At 42.9% G+C, this 14,814-nt stretch overlaps 1 protein-coding gene across 2 annotated transcripts in view; it reads left to right on the forward strand.

The window, feature by feature from the left end:
* Kiaa1958 (KIAA1958 ortholog) overlaps positions 1 to 13,380 on the forward strand; it is a 176,519-nt gene extending 163,139 nt beyond the window's left edge. For both annotated transcript variants that reach the window (XM_045133394.1, XM_045133390.1), the window contains one exon: positions 11,210 to 13,380. In XM_045133394.1, coding sequence (XP_044989329.1) covers positions 11,210 to 12,016 — 807 coding nt within the window. In that variant the 3' untranslated portion in view covers positions 12,017 to 13,380. The remainder of the gene's footprint in view (positions 1 to 11,209) is intronic.
* Positions 13,381 to 14,814: the final 1,434 nt, after the last annotated feature.

Genomic DNA, 14,814 nt, shown 5'->3' on the forward strand with positions numbered 1-14,814 from the left:
CTCTCCGTCTCTTAAGAATTAAATAAATAAAAATAAAATCTTAAAAAAATAAATAAACACGGCTGGAGAAATAGCTTAGTGGTTAAGGCGCTTGCCAGCAAAGCCAAAGGACTCAGGTTCAATTCTCGCATCTGGAGTTTGTTTGCAGCAGCTGAAGGCCTGTGGTGCCCATTCTCTCTCTCTAATAAATAAAATAAAAAATTTAAAATAAATAAATAAACATGTTTAAGCCTGGCATGGTGATGAACACCTTTAATCCCAGCACTTGGGGCAGTGTGGGGGCCCAGAGGTAAGAGGATCACCATGAGTTCAAAGCTACCCTGAGACTATATAGTGAATTCCAGGACAGCCTGAGCTAGAGTGAAACCTTACCATGAAATATCAAAAACAAAAAGTTTCAGGTGGAGAAATGGCTCGGCAGTTAAGGTATTTTCCTACAAAACCTAACAACTCAGGTTCGATTCCCTAGGAACCACATAAAGCCAGATACACAAAGTGGCTCATGTGTCTAGAATTTGTTTGCAGTGGCTGGAGGCCTTGGCACACCCTTCTCTCTGTGTCTTTTCTACTTTTCTCTGCTGAGCCAGGTGTGATGGTGCATGCCTTTGATTTCAGCATTCGAGAAGCAGAAGTAGGAGGATCACCATGAGTTCGAGGCCACCCTGAAACTACATAGTGAATTCCAGGTCAGCCTGGACTAGAGTGAGACCCTACGTGGGGAAAAAAAAAAGTTCTGGGCTGGAGTGATGGCTTAGCAGTTAAGGCATATGCCTGCAAAGCCTAAGGACACAGGTTCAATTCTCCAGGTCCCATGTAAGCCAGATGCACGTGGTGGCACATGGGTCCGGAGTTCATTTGAAGTGGCTGGAGGCCTGGGCATGCCCATTCTCTCCCTCTCTCTCTCCCCCCCTCTCCCTGTCTCTCCCTGTCCCTATCTCAAATAAATAAAATAGATTTTTAAAAAGTTCAAAGTCAGCCAGGTGTGGTGACACATGCCTTTAAACCCAGCACTTGGGAGGCAGAGGTAGGAGGATTGCTATGAGTTCAAGGCCAGCCTGAGACTACATAGTGAATTCCAAGTCAGCCTGGGTTAGAATGAGACCCTACCTCAAAAAACAAAATGTTTAAAGTCATCCTCAACTATATATCAAGTTGGAGGTGCCTTATAATACTACTTGAGTCACTGTCTTTAAAAAAAAAAGCTGATTATACCAACCACTGAAACAAAAAGTATTGTCAGGCGGGAGAGATGCCTTAGTAGTTAAGGCGCTTGCCTGTGAAGCCTAAGGACCCATGTTCAACTCTTCAGATCCCATATAAGCCAGACTCACAAAGGTGAGGCAGATGCAAGGTTGCACATGCCCACTAGGTGGCACAAGTGTCTGGAGTTTAATTGAAGTGGTTGAGGCCCTAGCATGCCAATTCTTTCTCACACTCTCTCTCTAAAATAAATAAATTTTTAAAAAGGATTCTTAAAAAAAAGGGGGGGGCTGGAGAGATGGCTTAGCGGTTAAGCGCTTGCCTGTGAAGCCTAAGGACCCCGGTTCGAGGCTCGGTTCCCCAGGTCCCACGTTAGCCAGATGCACAAGGGGGCACACACGTCTGGAGTTCGTTTGCAGAGACTGGAAGCCCTGGCGCGCCCATTCTCTCTCTCTCCCTCTCTCTTTCTCTCTGTGTCTGTTGCTCTCAAATAAATAAATAAAAATTAAAAAAAAAAAAAGGATTCTATTGCTGGGCATAGTGGCACATGCCTTTAATCCCAGAATTCAGGAAGCAGAGGTAGAAGGATTGCTGTGAGTTCGAGGCCAGCCTGAGACTGCGTAATGAATTTTAGGTCAGCCTGGACCAGAGTGAGAGCCTACCTTGAAAAACTAAAAAGGATTTGATGAACAATTACCAATTAGATAACAGATGAAATTCCTAGAAAAATATTTCTGAAACGATATGAAACACACATCTCTGGTAGCTTCCTGTTTTCCTTAAACTCCATGCTGTTTACCTTGCATGCAGATCTTGATACCCTATGCTAAACTGCAGAGAGCTGCAATTCCCCACCGACCTGCCCCTTGGCGGTGTGCCTGTGTGGCTCTTTCCAAGAGATGAGATCTGTTTACCCATCCCTTAACATAAGCTGCCAGTGTAACTTTTGATGCACAGAATAAGGCAGAAGTGATGTATTCACAAAGAAGTGGGTCTGCTTTAATTTTTTAATTTAATTTTTTATTGACAACTTCCATAATTGAAACAATATCCCATGGTAATTCCCTCCCTCCCCCTTCTTTCCCCTTTGAAACTCCACTCTCCATCATATCCCCTCCCCCTCTCAATCAGTCTCTCTGCTTTAATTTTTTAGTTTTTAGTTTAGTTAGAAAATTTTAGTTTCTTAGTGGTCTCAGTACATGGTATTGCCACGTGAAGAAGCCCAGCTAGGCCTGGACATGCGGGCAAGCTGTCACCCTACTGTACAGCATGCCCACATCCACATGAGTACCGCATGAGAGACCAGTAAATAGTCAAGTTTGGCCCAGAATGCTAACCCATCAAATCATGAGCAAAGTGGCATGCCTTGGCTTTGAGCCACTAAGCCTGGGTGGCTTATTGTGCAGCATAGATAACTGGCTCACGCAGCCCTGTCCACCTGATCTGATGTTCTCTGCGTTGTTTCCCAGCCTCACTGAACTCTTGCCACTCCTGGAGCCCACCAAGCCCCTCCCTGTGTGCTTCAAAGTCTGCTACACGCCACTTCCTCTGTGTAGAATGCTTTTGCTTGTAACCTCTGTTTGAAACATCTGTAATCATCTTTCCCAAACTACCTTAATTTCTACTTTTCCAGTCTTACTGTATCGTCAGCTGGGATCCCACAGCACTTAAGTTTTAATTATGACACTGTGTTAGTTATTTCCCCCATCACTTTTACCAAATACTGACAAAAAGTAGCTTACGGGAGGAAGGGTTTATTTGGGCTCCTGCTCTGAGGGTGGCAGCGGGAGTGTGCACTGGCTTGCTCACAGCTGAGTGAATCAGGAAGTACGGGAATTCGGGGGCTGCCTTGGCTCTCTCATTCCTCCCCTTTTTGTTAGGTACAGGCCTCCAGCCCATGGGATGGTGCTGTGCAAGTCTTCTTTCCTCAGTTAATCCTCTCTGAAAACACAGACACACCCTCACTAACGCCTTAAGTGTTTCTTAATCTAATTGATGCTGAAAGTCTTCACAGCTGCTTTCTGAATTCTACTCTCTGGCAGTTTACCTATCTCTTGAAATGGTCTGAGAGCTTCTTTTTTTTTAAGTTATTGTTTGAAATATATTTTATTTATTTATTTGAGAGAGAAACAGAGGGAGGGAGAGAAAGGGCATGCCAGGGCCTCCAGCCACTGCAAATGAACTCTAGACGTATGCGTCACCCTGTGCATCTGGCTTATGTAGGTCCTGCAGAATCGAACCCAGAGTCTTTGGCTTTATAGGCAAATGCCTTAACCACTAAGCCATCTCTCCAGCTCTGGTCTGAGAGCTTCCTGAAGGAAAGAGCTACATCTCACTTATGCCTGAGTCTTCAACACAAACAAGAATGCCTGAATGATATAATGGCAGCCCATGACCTGATAATGATTTAACTTTAATGTCAAGAGAACCAAGTCAAACACAGGATACAGACTGTTTTTATTGGCATCTACCAAATACCACATATTTCATGCTAAAACCAAAGCAAGGGGGGCTAGTGAGATGGTTCAGTGGTTAAGGTGTTTGCCTGTAAAGCCAGTACCCACGGAAAGCCAGATGCACAAAGTGGCTCATGCATCAGGAGTACATTTGCAATGGTTGGAGACCCTAGTGCACCAATTCTGTCTTTCTTCTCTTGTTCTCTCCCTCTGTCTCTCTCTCTCTCTCTCTCTCTTCCTCTCCTTGTAAATAAACAAATAAAAATATTAAATATATATTTTAAATCATAGCAAGAAAGCAAGAGGAATGTCAGGTCACACAGTGTATATTATCTGCATGCAAAAATAACAAGTTCAGTCTTGCTTTTATTAGCTGCCACCTTACTTTTCTCACACTCTATTTTGGTGGATATTACCTTTCCACCCTACTGGTGCCTTCATAAACTTGCTTAACTTCTTTAACCACCCTGTGCTGATTTATTATGTCAGGGTGCACTAAGTTATATCCTTGGCTTCTTTTATGTAATAATGACTAAAGAGAAATAAGAACTTTAATAAACAACTAAATTTCAGGTTTACCACTGACAAGTCATGTTCTAGGGCTGTTTCCTAGCCAGGCTTGGTGGCCAACACACACCACTGAAAGCAGGATTGTGAGTGTAAGACTAGCCTGGCCTACATACTTAGAAAGATTGTCAAAACAAAGCAAAACCTGCAATTGTGATCAAGAAAATGAGAATAAATAATATGTATTCATGATACAGTAATTTCTTTTCACTAAATGTTGGCTATTTCTCTGGGACTTTGGTGACTTTCTTAAGCAATCTCAGATCGATCTGAACGGCCCCTGAATATCTTATATTTGAGGTGTCTTTTTCCCTTGCTCAGTACTTCTGTAGGTAACACAGGAGCCAGCTAAGAAACACCAGTATGGGGATAAGGACACTTATGAAGACATTATTTAAGTCCTGAAGAGTGTGGAGAAATGAAGCTGTTTTATGAATTTATGCGTGAAAATCTGTAGATGCCTGGTAACAGACAGCTGTCTTAATAGTGATTTTATACAGTGTGGAAGGCAAGACTCTGGCCTGATAAAGGTTAAAGCCAAGGGGATAGAGAAATGGTGGTAAGACAGGCCCAGAAAGCCAAGCACCACATGTTCTCCCTCATATGTGGATCCTAGCTACAGATGATTAGACTTCTGCAGGAGAAGGAAAATACTTAGTACCAGAGGCCAGTAAGTTAAAAAGGAGACATAAAGGAGAAAGGAAGGGAGGAGGGTACTTAATAGGTTGATATTGTATATATGTAAGTACAATGATTGAGATGGGGAGGTAATATGATGGAGAGTGGAATTTCAAAGGGGAAAGTGTGGGGGGAGGGAATTACCATGGGATATTTTTTTATAATCATGGAAAATGTTAATAAAAATTAAAAAATTAATTAATTAATTAAAAAAGAAATGGTAAGAATAGGTGGACTCTGAGGTTTTTATGACTAATATACTAATAATATTTTCATTAATTTTAAAAGGAAATAATTGGGCTGGAGAGGTGGCTCAGCAGTTAAAGGTGCTTGGTTGTAAAAGGAAATAGTTACCTTTCATTGATTTGGGTGTTTTGTTTCTGTTTTTTGTTTTTTCGAGGTAGGGTCTCCCTGTAGCCTAGGCTGACTTGGAACTCACTGTGAAGTCTCAGGCTGGCCCCTATCTTACAACAATTTTCCTACCTTGGCCTCCCAAGTGCTGGGATTAAAGGTGTGTACCACCATGCCCAGCTGGACTTTCAATTATTGTAAAATATATATAATATAAAACTTAACCTTTTTTTTTCTTTTGGTTTTTGAGGCAGGGTTGACTGTAGCCCAGGCTGGCCTTGAACTCTAGATGATCCTCCTACCTCAGTCTCCTGAATGCTGGAATTAAAGGTATTAGCCACCCATGCCTGCCATAAAATTTAACCTTGTAATAATTTTTTTCTTATAACTATTTTCAAGTATACAATTCAGTGGTATTGTTTTCACAGTGTTACACAATCATCATTGCTATACATGTTGAAAACTAACTTTTCTGTTCTTCCAAATGGAAACTCTGTGCCCATTAAGTAATAGCTTCCCTTTACACTTTGTCCTTGGCCCTAGTAACCTCTATCTTACTTTCTATTAATTTGTCTGTTTTAGGTTTCTCACATTACAGGATTATACATATTTATCCTTTATCTCTGCTTAGTCTTTTTGAATCTGACTTACATCTTTTTTTTTGGGGGGGGGAGTTGAGGTAGAGTCTTACTCTGGCCCAGGCTGACCTGGGATTCTCAGGGTGGTCTTGAACTCATGGTGATCCTCCTACCTTTGCCTCCCTAATGCTGGGAGTAGAGGCATGCACCCCCACACCCAGCTTGACTTACATCATTTTATGTAGCATTTTCAAGATTCATCTATATTATAGCGTGTGTCAGTAGTACTTAGTTCCTTTCTCTTGCTGAAGAATATTCCGTTGTATGGGTTTGCCTCACGTAGTCTGTCCGTTCATCTACTGATGGGTATTTGACTTGTTTCTATATGTGGGCTATTGTAAACAGTGCTGCACTGAATGTCTGAGTGCACATTTTTATATGGACGTGTTTTGTCAGTCCTGCTGGGTGTATAGAAGTGGAGCTGCTGGAGGAATTGCATTTCCATACTTGGCTTTCAGGGAATTTACAGTTTTCAAAGCAACAATGTCATTTTATATCCCATTACAAGTGTATGAAAGCTCTGATCTCTACAACCTCACTGGGGTGGAGATGGAATCTCATGTGGGATGATTGGTATTTGCCTGATGCCTAAGATGACTGAACATCTTTTCATGTAATTATTTATCCTTTTTTTTTTTCTTCCCAATGGTAGGGTCTCATTCTAACCCAGGCTGACCTGGAACTCGCTTTGTAGTCCCAGACTGGCCTTAAACTCACAGCAGTCCTCCTGCCTCTGCCTCTTAAATGCTGGAATTAAAGACATGTGCTATCACACTCAGCTCTTTTTTTATTATAAATTCTTATGTTTCTTTGTTTAGTTTTGTGATTTTAAGACAGGATCTCATTTTGTAGCCTAAGATGGCCTATAAACTTACAGATGTATATACTACTATGTCTTTCTGACTAATCTATGGAGAAATGTTTATTCAGATCATCAGAAAATGGTCCATTTTTAGTTTTAGGGTTTTGTTGTTGTTGTTCTTTGTTTTGTTTTGTTTTTTGTTTTTTGAGGTAGGGTCTCACTCTAGTTCAGCCTGCCTGGAATTCACTTTGTAGTCTCAGGGTGGCCTCAAACTCATGGTGATCCTCCTACCTCTGCCTCCCGAGTGCTGGGATTAAAGGCATGTGCCACCATGCCCAGCTTTGTTTTGATTTTTTGAGGTAGAGCCTCGCTCTAGCCCAGAATGACCTGGAATTCACTATGTAGTCTCAGGGTGGCCTCCAACTTACAGTGATCCTCTTACTAATTTTATCTCTCCTTCCCCCCTCCTTTAATCCTTCCCTCTTCCATCAATCATGATAACATGTTGATGGGCCCTGTATTGTATAGGTCTTGTGCAAATAATTATGGCCACTGTGGGGTCATGAATGCAGTGACCATTTAATGTCCAGAAGATAGTGTTCCTATCCATTGGTCACATGGCCTAATGGATAAGGTGTCTGATTCCAGAAGATAGTGTGCCAGAGCACTCCTCCCTATCCTTTGGCTCTTACATTCTTCCCACTTCCTCTTCTGCAGCGTTCATTGAGCCTTAGAGGACATGACAGAGATGTCTCATTTAGTGCTGAACACTCAACTGTCACTTCCTTTCAGCACTTTCACAAAATTTCCCTGCCATCTGAAAAATGAACTTCTCTGACCGAAATTGAGAGCCACACCAATCTGTAGGCCTAAAAATAAATATTTAGAGGCAACTGATGGACACAAGCATATCCATTTAACCAGACAGCAGTTGTAGCTTCCACCCCCAGGGCCTATTGCCTGCCTAGCCATAGGTTGTTCTTCTGTTTTGTTTTTGTTTATGAGAAAGAGAGAATGGGCACATCAGGGCCTCTAGCCACTACAAACAAACTTCAGATGCATGTGTCACCATGTACCTCTGGCTTACATGGGTTTTGGAAAATCGAACCTGGGTCTTTAGGCTTCATAGGCAAGTACCTTAACCACTAAGCCATCTCTCCAGCCCTAGTCATAGGTTTTTGACTTAGGTTTTCAGAACCAGGATGAATTCCCAAGTTCTTGAGCCAGGTGTGGTGGCACATGTCTTTAATTCCAGCACACAGGAGGCAGAGGTGGGAGGACCATTGGGACTACAGTGTGGGTTCAAGGACAGCCTGGACTAGAGTGAGACCCTACCTCACAAAGTAAAATGAGGGCTAGAGAGATGGCTTAGCAGTTAAAGCACTTGCTAGCAAAGCCAAAGGACCCAGGTTCGATTCCCCAGGACCCATGTAAGCCAGATGCACAAAATAATACATGCATCTGGAGTTCCTTTGCAGTGGCTGGAGGCCCTCATGTGCCTATTCTCTCTATATATACTTCTTTCTTTCTCTGTCTCTCTCTCTCTCTCTCCCGCACACATAAATAAATAAATAAGCCGGGCATGGTGACACACACCTTTAATCCTGGCACTTGGGAGGCAGAGATAGGATCACCATAAGTTCAAGGCCACCCTGAGGCTACGTAGTGAATTCCAGGTCAGCCTAGGCTAGAGCAAGACCCTACCTCAGAAAAGCAAAAAAATAAATGATAAAATAAATACAAATTCCTTATGGCATATATGATTTTTTGTTTTTGTTTTTTTGACACCACTCCACCTGGTATTTTACGTGGGAACTGGGTGCCCAAACTCAGGCCCTCATGTTTGTATGAACAGCAAGCACCTTATTGACGAGGCCATCTCCCCAGCCCAATGTGTATAATTTTTTCAAGAAGGCAGATATCATATATTTAAATAATTTTAATATCTCACAAGTTCATATTTTTCTCCTTAACATATAGATGTTAGTTTTGTTAAAAAAAAAAATAGTAGGATTAAGGCTGGAGAGATGGCTTAGTGGTTAAGCGCTTGCCTGTGAAGCCTAAGGACCCCGGTTCAAAGCTCGGTTCCCCAGGTCCCACGTTAGCCAGGTGCACAAGGGGGCGCATGCATCTGGAGTTCATTTGCAGAGGCTGGAGGCCCTGGTGCGCCCATTCTCTCTCTCCCTCTATCTGTCTCTCTCTGTCTGTCGCTCTCAAATAAATAAATAAATAAATAATAGTAGGATTGAATCACTTTTACAATGCAGTAATCCCTACTTGTGATATAGAATACTTATAGTGCCCTCCTGACTAATTAATTATACAAATGATCCATGTTTTATAAGATAGTACATTACCTAGAACTTGTACAAATCAGAGCCATTGCTCTCTGTGCATGGTACTAATGTGCATACTTTTTGTTGTTGTTTTTGTTTTTCAAGAAAGGATCTCACTGTAGCCTAGGCTGACCTGAAATTCTCTATGTGGTTGCAGGGTAGCCTTGAACTCACAGCAATCCTACCTCTGCCTCCTGAGTGCTGGGATGAAGGCATGTGCCACCATGCCCAGCTTACATTTTTTATTAACAAAATAACATGGCAATATGGAAGGTGCCTATATCTTGCTCCTTATGTTCACATTTATATTCATTTACTTTGGTTTTTGGTGTGCTAAAGCTTATATTTTGGTTAGTAAAAAAAAAAAAGAAGAAGAAGAAGAACCCCTCTTTTTCCCATATTTTGCTTTTTTTTCCTTCCAATTTTTTCTTTTTTTTTTTTGAGAGCGACAGACACAGAGAGAAAGACAGATAGAGGGAGAGAGAGAGAATGGGCGCGCCAGGGCTTCCAGCCTCTGCAAATGAACTCCAGATGCGTGCGCCCCCTTGTACATCCGGCTAATGTGGGACCTGAGGAACCGAGCCTCGAACCGGGGTCCTTAGGCTTCACAGGCAAGCGCTTAACCGCTAAGCCATCTCTCTAGCCCTCTTCCAATTTTTTATTAACAATTTCCTTGATTATAAAAAATACCCCATGGCAATACCCTCCCTTCCCCCAGCCTTCCCCTTTGAAATTCCATTCGCTATCATATCCCCTCCCCCTCTCCACCAGTCTCTCTTTTATTTTGATGTCATGATCTTTTCCTCCTCTTATGATGGTCTTGTGTAGGTAGTGTCAGGCACTGTGAGGCCATGAATATCCAGGCCATTTTGTGTCTGGAGGGAGCACGTTGTAAGGAGTCCTACCCTTCCTTTGGCTCTTACATTCTTTCCACCACCTCTTCTGCATTAGACCCTGAGCCTTGGAAGGTGTGACCATATTTTGCTTTTTAAAGCTCCATCTTGAGCATAAAGATTTCTTCCTAGCCATGCTTTCTCCTACCCTGCCTATCCACATATGGAGCTCTGTCAGTATGGTCGTAAACCTTTAGAAGCCAAAAGTGATTTAGGACCTATTCGAGAAACCCCAAGTGGAGACCAGGGAGCATTCACTTGTGATGCAGTCTGGATGAGTTGGTTCTCTTCCTCCCAAGCCTGTGCTTAGTGACAGCAGAGCCAGTGTGCTCAGGTATTGGGACATTAATGCTGGCATGATTCAGTTTCAAGCAGGAATTCTGCAGAGAAGGTGACAGAATTTGATTAAAGGGGAAGGACATAAGTGACTTCCTTTCAAAAAGGAGAAAGGACCTTCTGGGGAGGAGTAACCAAAGTTATAAACGGCCAGTAGTAATAATTTGGGCAGGGGGTTGTTTTGGTTTTTTGAGACAGGATCATGTATTCCAGGCTGGCCTCAAACTATGTGGCCATAGATAACCTTGATTTGATGGATTACAAGCGTGTCCCACCATACCCAGCTGATGCCATGCTGGAGATTGAATGAGCCCAGGGCTTCCTGCATGCTATGCAAGCGCTCTTTCAACCGAGCTATGTCCTCAGCCCAGTAGTAATAATTTGTATGTGTGTGTGTATGTGTGTGTGTGTGCGTGTGTGTGTATGTTTACAGACACATATGTATTAAGTGTGGAAGGGGTATATTTACTATGTACAAACCACTAGTCCACATCTACTTAAGCATTACTATAATCCTTTAAGAAAGCGTCCATGCTGGGCGTGGTGGCGCATGCCTTTAATTCCAGCACTCGGGAGGCAGAGGTAGGAGGATCGCTGTGTGTTCGAGGCCACCCTGAGACTACATAGTTAATTACAGGTCAGCCAGGATCAGAGTGAGACCCTACCTTGATTAAAAAAAAAAAAAAAAGCATCCATTATTGTTCCCTATTTTGCAGATTAAAATGCTGAGGTTTAAAGAGATGAGAGAGCTGGAGATGAGAGAGCTGTGTTTGGAACCCCACTCTCCTAGTTTTGAAAGCCTCTTTCTATTATAGGGTGCTAAGAGATCAGTTCTCTAGAGGCCAAAAATATTTGTCCTCCCCATTGTGCAGCCCCTGGTGAAGATTAGAACAGAGGAGGGGTCAGCTGTTCAGGTGTCTCATGTGTAACCTCAGTGTTTGTCTCATTTGAGATCCCTGCCGTGAAGTTGAACGAGCTGCTTGAGAACTTTTACGTCACCGTGAAGAAGAGCGACGGCTCAGACTTCCTGGCCACGTCGCTGCACGCCATCCGCCGCGGCCTGGACCGCATCCTGAAGAACGCGGGCGTGGGCTTTTCCATCACCAGCAGCACCTTCAGTTCTTCCACCAAGAAGCTCAAGGAGAAGCTGTGGGTGCTGAGCAAGGCAGGGATGTCGGGAGCCCGCTCTCGCAATATCGTCTACTTCTCCCTGTCTGACGAGGAGGAGATGTGGCAAGCAGGCTGTCTAGGGGACACCAGTCCTATCACTCTCCTGTCCACTGTGGTCAAGTACAACAGCCAATACCTGAATATGCGGACGCTGCAGGAGCATGCAGATCTGATGTATGGTGATATCGAGCTGCTTAAGGACCCACAAAACCAGCCCTACTTTGCCCGGACAGATAGTGTCAAACGGGAGAGTCGGAGCAACTCCACTCGGGTGTGCCATGGGAAGATCTACCATGAGCATTCCAGGGGACACAGACAGTGCCCCTACTGCCTCCTCTACAAGTACATGTACATCCACCGACCACCCACCCAAATGGAAGCCAAGTCTCCCTTCTACCTTACTGCCAGGAAGGAGGCCACAGACACAGGCAGCGTGTGGTATGAGGAGCAGAGGATGGGGCTGCGGTCTCTCCGGGGAATTGTCCCGAATCTAGCCAAGAAGGTCAAGCTGGACAACTGCGAGAACTTCACCTTCGTCTCATTTACTCAGGTCTCCAGGAGGCTTGGCTCCCACAGCTGCGGCCAGTGAGCCTTCTCTGGGTCTAGACCATTGCTCTGCCCACCTTCCTAGGAAGAGAACCCTCAGATTCTGAGGAGGCAGAGACTGGCATGTGCTACTCCAAGCTTGGGCCGGGCACCACTCTTGAGGTCTTTTTTTTTTTTTTAAGCGTAAGAGTGATGAATCTGAGTAATTTGGTTGTTTTATCCAGATGTGTGTCACTTTGTTAAATCACAGAATCTAACACAAGTATAACTGCTGTATACAAGAGTAAGGAAATTGATTTTATCTAGTGCCTTTTTAGCACAGGTTTCTTGAAGAAAAAAAAAAGGAAAAAAATGTTTAAGTAGTCATCAAAAACAAAACAAAAAAAAATCCCAGTAGCCCAGTAGCTTTAGAATTTTGTAAGGACTACACACTTTCTTGAATTATATTCACATAAGGACCTAGAAAGAGAGAGGCAGATTTGTTAGAGAAAAACTGCCCTCTACACATCTTTGTGTTTTGTTGGGGGATACCTTGATTCTGTGGGGCAAGTGGCCTCCTGAAAATGGTCCCACAGCTTCTGCTAGCTGCAGTGAAAAAGCCAGCTTGGCTGTCACTGAGACAAGTCGATGGAAACATGACAATGCTCCAAAAGAGTGCTGATGAGAACAAGGTTTCCAGGGCAGCTTCCTGGTTTGTGCCATGAGCAAAGTCCCATAGTCAAAGAGAAGGGCTTGGAAAAGCCACCTGTGATCCAAACGTGAAAACCTCCTGAAGCAGAAGTGCCTACGTCTGTCCTAGTCTCCACACCACGTGAGAGCACCTTCTGTTTGAGCTGTTTTAGAGTTCATTTTTTTAAATATGTTCTTCATATTATACAGTTGCTCTGTCAGCACACAGCACTGGATGTAAAACAACCTACTAACAGTAATGTTCATGTTGAACCAGGAAAGTCCAACAAAAGAAGCTACAAAGAAAGAAAATCCTCAGACGCATTTATTAAAGAGCTTGGAATAGTTTTATTAAAGTCAGACATTTTTCTCCGCAATAGATGTTATCACTTTAGGTTGGCGCCAATGCGACACTGTGATTTAGGCAGCCTACCAGGTAAGCAAACCCGGCATGAGAGACAGTCGTAGAACCAGAGCAACATGTTAGGCTGTTCGTGCAGCTTAAAACCATTTCACTTGTGTAAAACTCAACCCAACTTTGTGTTATTTAAATGTCAGCAGAGTTTTCTAGTAACTATTCTGAATGCAACAATAAGTGAAAAAAGGAGCCCAAAGAGTGCTAATTAATAGTAGTAATTTTCTACTATCTTTATTTTATATTCATGGAAAGACTGCTATAACTGTACCATTAAGTTTCTGTGTATGCTTTCTAATCCCAAATTAAAATTCCAATATAAATTCATATTGTATGAGTCCTAAAATCAGTCCTATTTTCAAAGCATTATTTTAGTATTTATTTACATTATCGTTTTTAAAACTATTCACTAGTCACTGAAATATATGATACTTTATCAGAGAAGATTCAACCAATGCTGCCTTAACATCTAATATAGTTCTCCTTCTAGTTACTACACATCTATAATTGTGTTTACTCGCTGGCCATTTCTGGGTAGGAATTACTTTCAGTATATTTTCATCTCTATGTAAATACCAGCTGATTAACAATAAGTGTTCTGACTCGATATTGTGTATTGTTCTGTGGTGGCTCCCAGTAGTGTTTTTATGGTTTGGGTTAAGAAGAAATAGATGCTGGGTACCTTTAATTCCAGCACTTGGAAGGCTAAGGTAGGAGGATCACTGTGAGTTCAAGGCCAACCTGGAGCTACAGAATGAGTTCTGGGCCAGCCTGGGCTTAAGTGAGACCCTACATTGAAAAAAATGGGAGGGGAAGAAGAAATAGACACATAATAAGGTACAGTTTCTTTCACTTTGCTAAACACCCAAAGCATATGTTGTTGTTGGAAAGGAAATAGTAATTTTCTTATTGATTCTGCAATTACATTGAAATGCCTGTGACCTCACTGCAGAGCCTGCAGTTTACTTAACAAAACCTCCATTTGATTCTAGATAGAGTGAAGAAGAAATTGCCACTAGGAATCACTGGGATCCTTTCTGATTTTAACATTTCTACAAGTAGCAATAACTGACCGAAAGGTTGTAATCTTCCTGTTAATTGTGGCTTTTCATTGCTGAATGACCATCTCTGCCTCATCCCTCACCCTTTGATCTATTATAAATCCCCAGCATTCCGAAGTGAGCAACGATATTAAGAGGTCAGGAGGGCAGATTTCCATCACCCTTGATCATAAATGCCAGTCCTCACTTGCCTCCTTAGGGCATGGGAGTAAGGAAGAAAACATTTTCAGCAAATGCTGCTGTGTGCAGGGTACTCCGTTGTGTACTTGTGTAAATTTGGGTGTGGGACATACTTCATTCAACATGTGGTAAAGCCTGGTGAGCCTGCCCACATTGCAAGGCAGCCATCTGGCTGGCCGTGCCCATCCTGGGGTTCTGAGGCAGGGCTGGTAGAGCTTGGTCTAGCTGGGGTTCAAATAAGGCAGTTGTTCTGTCTTTTCAGGCAGCTCTATGCCACCTCATACTGTTGTCTAAGCAAGAGAAGGGATAATCTCTAGAGAAGGAAGATAGCAGGTTAAGCATCGTCTTCCACTCACCTTTGGGGTGTGTGCTCTGTATTTGGGACAACTGGCAAGAACTCGCAAGTTCAGGCTGAACACTTGTCGTATGTGCACAGACCTGGATTCTTTCTCCACCACCTCCACAGGGAAAAAAAATGTTTTGTTTTGTTTTGTTTTGTTTTATTTTCCTAGCAGT

Source organism: Jaculus jaculus, chromosome 1, assembly GCF_020740685.1.
Source record: "Jaculus jaculus isolate mJacJac1 chromosome 1, mJacJac1.mat.Y.cur, whole genome shotgun sequence".
Classification (NCBI taxonomy): domain Eukaryota; kingdom Metazoa; phylum Chordata; class Mammalia; order Rodentia; family Dipodidae; genus Jaculus; species Jaculus jaculus.